Below are 9,328 nucleotides of genomic sequence, written 5' to 3'. Positions count from 1 at the left end.
CCGGCGGCCACCAATTCCAGTACAGCCCAATAACCTAAAACCTTTACAGAAATGCTGTATTTTCTGCCCAAATTATTCTGTATCAGAGTGTGTCTTTCTGCAGTGTAGGGGAAATGTATGCCCTTGTGTACTGGTCCAGAGACACCGCTGTTACCAAGCGCTGACCTGGCAGCTTGCTGGTCATGCATCCGACACGCTCGCATCTCTACTTGTGATCTACGTCTGAATCTCGTCCTTCCAGAGGACTGCCAGGTAGGAGGAGGCCGGTTTCCTCTATCCACCTTTTAGTTCTTTTTTGCTAAAACAGAGCTCTCCAGCAGTAACCAATTTGCCCTGCGGTTTGCAGAGGTGAACAAACATCCTTTGGAGGAGAAGGGGGATGCCTTTAATCACAGGCTGACGTGTCAGAGTTCAAACACAGACCTTGGGATGCCTCCATGGGCCCTTTCCGTAATGATACCCTCACTGCCTTGTTATGTACTTGCTTTGCTCCAGCCCAGCAGAATTACAGGTGCTTTTGTTGGGGCACAGCAGTCGTCTGGCAGGACTGGAGAAAACGGAGCTTTCCAGCAGCAAAAGCAATTGCACTGGGAAACTGCTCCAATCCCTCCTCTGCCACCCCTTCTCCTCTTTCCACGGGCATGGGGTCAACTGCACCTCCTGACCAAGGCAGCAAAGCCCACGCGGGGCGGGGGGCTCTGTGTTGGCTCATGCTTGGCCCCGGCAGACACCAGGGCCCCGCTGCGTTGCAGCCACATGGATGCTGCAGGGGCTAAAAGCAGCCTGTCCCGCTGCTCCTCACAGCTCCTCGGGGGACTGGGGCCCCGCTTTATTTGCTATCCCGTACGTAGTGGTTGAGGGGAGGGTGCAGATCCCATGGGGGGGGCTCCTTCCCCCAGGGGTCTAGGGCAGGGACAGGAAGGGCACCCGCAGCTCTTGTGCTAAGAAAGGATAATGAGAAAAATACTGGGGTTTTTTAACACTTTCCTAGGTGGTTGCAATGACTGCACCAGAAGCTTTACCTGCCTTCTTTTTAAGAGAAGCTGGGATTGTTATTATGATAGTATCAATGCAAAAGATGTCGTTTTTAAAGAAGCAAACAAACTGTCCTTACCTGCACTGCCTGCAATAGCGAAGATCTTTCTACTAGAAACCTTTTAAAAATCTGGACCTTTTTTTCCTTTGTTTAAATAATGTAAGTAGCCTGGCATTTTTATATTTTGAATTTCAAATGAGTCTGAAATTTCGCATCTCAGAAGAATGCTTAACTCTTCCACTGATGCTTTTTAATATTTTTTTTCCAACCCTTATGTCAGGCTTTTGTAAGTCCCTTAAAAAAGCTGAACACAAAATACCAGCAGGTGCCACAATCCCTATCTTTAAGGGACTTTTTGCTGAACTAAGAATTGGCCCCAGCAAATGAACTTCGCTGTACTTTGGAAAAAACCACGCATTCACCCAGCCTTGGCAGTCTGGATCTCCTGCTGCTAACCGGGCACAAGGAATAGAGGAGGAGATTAATGACACTTATCATCACATATTACCCTGCACCACATTGCTGCCCATAGTGTGCAGCTGAACAGAAAGATTCTCACCTCTTTCAAACAGCTTTTTTTAGGGGGAAAAATGACGATTTCTTACACATTTATGTTCTAAATGCGAGTCAGCTCTGATGGCAAGATGAGCTGGTTGGAAACCCATAATATGGGCTTGTCTACAGCATCGGTTTAATTTGTTCAGGGAGCACAGAAAAAAAAAAACACCAACCAACCACATGGACCAGAGCGTTGGGGCATGCCATAAACCCTTAGCTAAAGTAAGCAAGCTAGATTATGCTTACAGGAACTTGCTTGCGTAGCCATGCCTTTTATTAAGATATAACAGAAATCCTTTCAGTCCTGCTATCAAGTTTTGAAGCTGGCTGGAAGCCAGTTAGTGGCCGAGCCTGTATCTCTCTTTACATGACCAAAGTAAGCCAAAAGATGATCTACGCTGTGATAAACTTATTTATTAAAATACTTGAGACTTAACTTATTAAATAGTTTATATATGAAAATAGTTATTGCATTTCTTGCATAGGAATAGCTATTCTGTATGAAGCAGCTTTACGTTAGTAAGCCTGCAGTACAGTTAAGGTTCTGTAAAGCAGACAGCTCTGGGATCAAGATTAAGTTGGTCTGAGTATCTGTGCACAAAATCACTGATTTAATCAAGTTTGGTGAAATTGCACTTCTTCTGCAAACCATTGCAAATAAGATTCAGGCAAAAAGAAACCAGTCTGTGCACAGGCTGTCCTACCGGGACTGGGTTCATGCGGAGGGTGGCCTCAGGATGCTCTCGAGGCTGAAACGGGTCCCTGCCCTGCTCCGAGGGTGCCCAAGGGGCATTTCAACGCTGGGTGGAGAACACGTCCCTGGGGCTGTGTGACCACAGGACAGACACAGAGACAGGCGGACATGCACGTACAGGCACACGGCTGGACTTGGGTGGGGAGCGGGCAGCGCCGGCCAAAGCGAATCCCCAATGGCTTGTCCCAGCCGAGCGCTCGCTTCTCTGGGGAGCTGCCATGGGTGTGAGGAGGAGGAGGAGGAAGAACAGAAACAAACTTACCTTGTGAAACTTTGATGGTGAACAAAAGGAGGCAAAGGAACATGAAAGAGAGAGAGAGGGAGAAATGTAACTGTAGACGATATATCCGAAACACATGGAGAACCAGAAAAGAACGAATAAATCGGGGCTGCAGAGTAAACAGAGAACAGCTGCTCTACCATCAGACATTCACACCAGGGCTAAACATTATTTAAAATCCTTGTACTTGAAGTAGGTTGTTTCATTTGAGGCTTTTGTTTAAAGAGGATGGGGGAATCCTCATCTGCTTTCCAGCTCACCGGCCCCGAGCCGGACAGGCTGGATGGACTAAAACCTCTGAGTGATGCTCCCACAAACATTTTCCTCCATGGCATCGCTATTTCACAGGTTTGACCGAAGGGGAACTGCTGAAGGAAGGCAGCAAACAAGACATCACGGCATGCCGGATGGTCCATGGCACACCGTTCACGGTCCAAGAGCTGGGAAAACTACACCTGACGGCTTTTTGGCAGTTTTGCTGCTGAGTTTGCTTGTGCCCACAGATAACTCACAACCGCAGCATGCCTCAGCCCGGCTGGGTGCTGCAAACCCTGGTGGTATTTAACATTCCTACAATATTTTTAAGAACTTACCCTACCACAGCATTTGGTAGGAAACTGCACAGGGTAGTTTTAACTACTTTCCACAGGCATAGTTTGGGGGACGGCTCTATTTAGATTTAAAAAAAAAAAACACATAATAGGTGTAAGCGGGCAATTTGTCCTCAGAATTTCCTTCATCTCATGAAGGAAACTGGCTGGTTTAGGATGTTGTTCTCTTCCGAGTCTCCCAAGCGCTTTCTGCTCCCTTTCCTTCCCAGGGCAGCTGCGTTACCTGCCCTAGCAGGGGCCCTGCAGAGAAGAGAGGCTCGGTGATGCTTTCCAATGTCCCTCAGAGCCAGAGCGTACAGTAACCATGCAATCATCTGCTCCTCCTTCTGGCAAGGTCTGAGTGCTGTAATTAGCAAAGCAATGACAAGTGGACAGCATGATTATGGGTAATTTCTTACTACTGGCTGGCAATCAGTCCCTGAGAGTCAGCTGCCCACTGCAGAAGCAGGGGCTGCAGCAGGAGTCCCCGTCCTGTGAAACCACAAGCAATGGCACCTTTGCTCGTTCATAGGCGCGCCCACGCAAGTCGTTAATTCAGAGGCCAGAAGCTGAGCGAGGGCTTCCTTCAGAAACCAAGCTTGACTTCTTGGCTGCATTCATTAGAGGCGAAACAACGCCTGGACAAACAGTCCCTGACTTCTGTCCCCTATGCCACCTCAGTGCGACATTACTATATTGATTTCTGTGGTATTTCTGTCAAGAAATGGCACAAAACCTTTTGTAACGAGCTCTGAGCAGCTAGGGAGTTCCTGGAAAGGCCATTCCTCTGTGCTCATTCTGCACGATGCAGCTAATGAAGACATGTGCTGCGTGGGCTGGGGACAAGGTGTGCCTTTAGTGGGGGGAAACTTGCCCGGAAAGCCTTAGGAGGCTCATTTTCCAGTTGGCCTTGGCCAGCTAATTAGCTCTGTTTTGCCTCAGCTCCGTGCCTCGTCCCCGCAGCTGTGAGGAGGGGTTTGAGGAGAGCTCGGTGCGGCAGCACTGCCCAGTCACCACCAAGGGCAGCTGGATATTTGCAGTGGCAAGGGGAGAGTCCAGATTATTTTTTTTGCAAAAGAATTAAGTGCTTCCTTTTAATCTACCTTTGCCTTCAGACAGCAGGTAAACCGAAAAAGGGTTCCCAAAGCCATACGGCTGCTTAAAGAAGGTATCATCTGTGGCATTTAATGGGGCCAGCTGGCAATTCATTTAAATTAGTAGAGAAAATGCCCCATGCCATGGTGCTGCCAAAAATAAAGCGTGACAGTAAAACTGCATTCAATTAATCTTCTTTCTGGGATTCACCTCACTAAAGGGCACTTTTCAGGAGGTGAAGGCCAGACGGGACCCCTCGAGGTCAGTCATTCTCTTCCTGTGTCCCAGCTTGCTCCTGACAGACGTGGGTCTTCCCGCTCTTGGGGTCCTCCAGTGACAGAGAGGGCAGATCCTGCCATGATGCTTCTTCAGCATTTTGACCTTACTGGAGGGAAAATGTCTCCTAATTTCCACATGGATCTTTCCTGCTGTTAATTTAAGTCTGTCTTAGGCTAAACTGCTTCCCTCTCACATTTACTGTTCTCTTCGTTGCCTGCTGTTTCATGGTCCTCTGGACTCTCTCCAGGTTGTCCACTTGAACTACAGCCTCCAAAGCTGGCCACAAGCCTCGATGCAGCTTTACATGTGCTGAGAAAAGTGAGGGGACCAGTTTATGTCCTACAGGCTCTGCTCCTACCTGCCTGGGCGGTGTTTGTTCCCTCCACAGCAATGTACTCCTGTGCAGCTTGTGACTCATTGCAGCCACCACATCCTTCTCTGAAAAACAAGTTGTTCCCTAGCGTGTATTTATGCAGTTGATTAATCCTTCCTTAGTGTCTTGGACTTGTCCCTACTGAGCAGCATTTATTTATTTTTTCAGACTGTTTCTTCGATTTGCTTGAATCCGGACGCTGCCCTCGCTGTGCCTGCCATCCTTGCAGCCGACGGTGGTGCGGGGCTGGTAAGCCCTTTCTCTGGTCCATCGTCAAGCCAGGAAAGAAAATACTGAATAGAGCTGGATTCAGGAGGGCCCTTTCAAAACACCTCTCCTTAGATCTTTCTAGTTCAGGAAAATGCATTTAGGGAACAGTTCTCAAGTGCGTTTTCAGCCAGGCCAGATCTCCCTGGCTTGCTGGTAGGAACACTGTGTGAGACGGTGTCAGCGCCTGAAAGTCAGGAGGGATGGCTGACTGCTGCCGCACCCACAAAATGAACCCCTCTGCCACAGAAGGGCATCAAGCCGGTCTGACACAGCTTGCTCTTGACAAACCCAGGTTGACTTGCTTCCTTTCTTTTTATTTTCTACATGCATGCAGGTAACTTGTTTGATTACTTCTTCCAGGAATTGAACTTCACCTGATTGGCCTATAATTCTTCTCCTTTTCCCCTCTTTGAAGACAGTATAACATTACCCCCAAAGCTCTCCCCTTGGAGCAGGCTCCTGCAGGGCTCCCCTTTAATGGCTGAGAATTAACACTAGAAGGTGAAAAACTGCAACAAGCCTCCCTAACTCCCACCCAGCTCTCTACCAGCTAACGTACAGGCAGGCCCTGATCCAGGGAGGGAGGCACTCATCCCTCAGGGAAAGCCAGAGAGGAGTCCCACAGCCCCACCTGCTTCCCGCCCTTCTCCTCGCTGCTGGCCCCCCTCAGCTTAGACACCACCCGCTCTGCCCTGCCTTTAGCCCATGAAAATCGTATGGCACCCTTACGGGAAGCATGGAAACAGCCATTTCACGGCAAGGAAGAGACTAGAGGTGGGCAGTGGTTTAGCATTTTTTAACTCTTCCCCACCTAAATAGAGATTTGAGTTGCAACGGTGTACCATTTCTGTCCAGTGCATCAAATTGTTTCTGTTTGCACACAAATCCAAACCAAAGCAAAATGTTTCCTGGCAGGGTTTTTAAATGAAATGTCTTATTTCTTGCATCTGAAATGTTGTTTCATTTTTAAGTTATTACTTCTTTTTTTTGAACATGAAAACAAAACATGAAGAAACAAACCATTTTGGCTCTGACAGGGCTGTTTGATCCAGCTGGGAGCAATTGATCACTTTTGTTCTTCGTTTTGATTGAAAAATGAGTTTTTTCTTTTATTCTCCATCAACCGAGAACTGCTTTATTTAGCCATTATTTTCTCTGCATTGTAAGTAAACTTAAAACCCAGCTATTTAATGAGACAGCAAGAAACTGCCAGGGGCTGCAACTTAGATTACATACAGCTGGTTAACATAAAACATGTTGACTCCTCTTACCCTTCCCTATTGCCACCAAAGCAGCTGGGATGAGATGCTGTTGCTGTGGTCGAGGACCTCTTGGCCTGAGCATCCCCACCACGTGCTGCTCACCCACCCTCTGCCTCCCAAACTGGTGGGGTCCAGCCAGGCACGGGGAAGAGCTTTGGGGAGATACTTCCAAGCTGTATGTTTTTTTCCCAGCAACCAAACTGGAACACCAGGGAGACCCTCCTGAGACCCAGCCCCTCTACCCAGAGGACATACACAAACAGGACTATGGAGAAAAGCAAGTCATGGTTTCAGCTGCAGCTCTCTAGCTGGACGGATGCTTTCCTGCCTCTCCCCACAACTGCAGAACTGGGTCTGCCAGGCGGTGTGCTGTGCACGGAGGCTGTCCAGCAGAGAAACAGCAGGAGAGCATGTGGTTATGAACACATAATTACGGGATTACACACAAATTGGGCAGGTTCTTAAAGACACATCACAGATGTACACCAATTCACAATTTATCCTCGGAAATAACTTGGGGTAGCCCTGCTCTGCAGGTACATCTTAGAGGAAACTTGGCATGTGGTTTGCAGGGAAAAATGAAGGGCAGTGCTGCCTTTGTCCTGAGGAAAGCCTTTTGCCTTGCTTATGCTCAGGTTTTAATATCTGTCGTTTGCTCTGCGTGGGGATTGCCCTTAACTCAGCCTGTAAATTGAAGTTGGCTCAGAAATTAGCAGGTGGTTTGGTGACAGGGTTTAACCCCTGGGTTTGGCAGCTGAAGATGTGCACTGGTTTCCTGCTGGTTTTTTCAGTTTCATCCATTTCATCTTTAGGCAGGTGCCTGGCAATTTCCTGAGATCCTCTCTCCTCCTCTGTCATGCAGCCACAGATGACAAAATGGAGCCCTTTCAAACCAAAAAGCAAAAGCTGCTGGTAAGAAGTTCTCTGGGAGAAGCGCTTGCTTTGGGAACTGCCTGCCCTGCCAGCCTGAAGGATCTCAGACCTGTTTGGTTTGGGGCAATGCCCACCGGCCTCTTGGAAAGGGAGTGGGGTCTTGCAGACGCAATCAGCACCCTGAGTTGTGGGCTGCTTCTGGCTTTAGAGGCGAGGTGAGGTTGTCACCTTAATTCTCTGAGATATGATGCAGGTGATATGATACAGATATGATATAACTTTTACACCAGTAAAAGTCTTTAGCAGATAAAGTTACAGAGCCTGTATTCTAGATTGGTAATATATACTAACTGGGTGACCTAAATTATGTACGTGTAAAAAAGGATTCCTCTCTTCTTCCCCTAGACTAATGTTTTGGAGGCTCCTTAAAGGGTGTAGGGGAAATCCTTCTAGGAGTAGCTAAACAGTCCTGGCTCAGCCTAAGAACTTGGTGTGAAACATGAAAAAAAGCCTTTGGGTAAATGTATCTTGGGGAGGAAGGGGAGGGTCCAGGAGAGTCCCCAGCGCTTTTCTGGGGACAGCTGGCCCTGGGTTCTGCTCCCTGGGAGCAGAACCGGCCTCGTGGGAAGGTCTCGCTAACTGGAGAGACGCAGCCCGAGTCGCGAGGGAGAAAGGGCCGTCTCATTCAAACATGCACGCAGATGCGGCCACGGCAGAAGGGGCTCCTTCTGTTCACAGTGCTGGGGGGCCTCACCCCTTCCCGCACTTTTCATTTTATAAAGGGGAAAGGAAGATCCTAACCCATGTGGTGGGATGGGAGGCTCTTCCAGATGGCCCATCCCAAGTGCCTCTCAGCAACTCCTCTGCCTACTGTGTTTCTCATGGACTTGCAGAGCCTGTCCTGTGGCTCTTCTTCCCTACAGTGCAGTCCGATGGCTTGCAGGGGCGTTAGCTGGGCCACGGAGGGGAGACGTCGGGAAGGTGAGTGTGCTGTACTTACTTGCGAGAATGACCATGTCCATCCCCCAAAATATACTCATAATCCAGCCAACCATCACGATCGCCGTCAGGATCTGAATCAGAGCAGCAGCAATGTTCAGCCAGAAGACACAGCACATGTGCCTGTCCGGGAGGTCGGTCCGGGCTCCGCACAGCACGGTGAAAGCGGATACAAACGTTCCTAGGGAGAGAGCAGCAACAAAATGCCCAGTGAAAGCCATGGCTTCGTGCCAAATTCCTTCCCTTAGACCCACTTCTCATAGCATCCCACTTCTTGTGCTCCCACTGCAGTGCTGAAAAGCTGGAAACACTTTACAGGAGGACAAATGGAGGCACAGCCACATCTCACTCGAACACGCTACTGTCTCCTATTGAATTACACCGATACGTATACTTGAAAACCAGGACAGAAAAAACACTCTTAGGGTTTTGGCTCCTTCCCCCCCCACAACAGTAACCACTTATGCATTGTAGGCGGTTTACAAGGGAGTGCTGTGTGTCTGTGGAAATACCAGCCTACCTTTTTTCTGCCTGGTGGCTCTCTCTTGGGGAGAACATTTACTACACAGAAGCTCTAAAAGGGAAAATTGCACCCAGAGTCAGAGCAGGACCGGCTCTAGAAAGCTGTACGGCTCTGGCAGTCTGTTACTATTCACAAATACTGCTCTAGAAGGAGCACACAAAAAAAAAAAGGAGTGCTAACGTGGCACTGCATCTTTGCACAACGCTTTCCCCAGTTGCAAGTTGTTACCTGAGAGCATGTTTTAACAAAGCAGAGGCAGCTAAACCAGTGCTGGAGCCAGGTGACCTGGCGTCGCAGCCCTTGGCTCTGCTTGAGGCCAACTTGCAAACACCCTTCAGACTTCCTAAACCGATTCAGATGAAGGATCTCGTTGATGTATGAAAGTTAAAGATGGGGGAAAATGCCTACACCACAGCAGTCTTTACAAAGATTCTTC

General features: G+C 48.7%; 1 protein-coding gene across 1 annotated transcript; it reads right to left on the bottom strand.

Moving 5' to 3' along the window:
* Positions 1–7,199: 7,199 nt before the first annotated feature.
* On the bottom strand, positions 7,200–8,590 carry LOC104074229 (chromosome unknown open reading frame, human C1orf95). The gene is made up of 2 exons (XM_009574287.1): positions 8,371–8,590; positions 7,200–7,381 (listed from the first exon to the last, which is right to left on the bottom strand). The coding sequence occupies exons 1-2, from the start codon at positions 8,588–8,590 to the stop codon at positions 7,200–7,202; spliced, it is 402 nt and encodes a 133-aa protein (XP_009572582.1).
* Between the last annotated feature and the right edge of the window lie 738 nt (positions 8,591–9,328).

The sequence above is a fragment of the Fulmarus glacialis genome, unplaced genomic scaffold (genome assembly GCF_000690835.1).
Source record: "Fulmarus glacialis isolate BGI_N327 unplaced genomic scaffold, ASM69083v1 scaffold16103, whole genome shotgun sequence".
Classification (NCBI taxonomy): domain Eukaryota; kingdom Metazoa; phylum Chordata; class Aves; order Procellariiformes; family Procellariidae; genus Fulmarus; species Fulmarus glacialis.
The sequence above is the reverse complement of the archived record's forward strand: the minus strand, read 5'-3'. Positions and strand labels throughout refer to the sequence as shown.

Coding starts and splice junctions, on each gene's coding strand:
- LOC104074229 (XM_009574287.1), bottom strand. CDS start 8,590: ATGGCTTTCACTGGGCATTTTGTTGCTGCTCTCTCCCTAGGAACGTTT. Junction 7,382..8,370: donor GGACATGGTCATTCTCGCAA/GTAAGTACAGCA, acceptor TTGGTTTGAAAG/GGCTCCATTTTGTCATCTGT.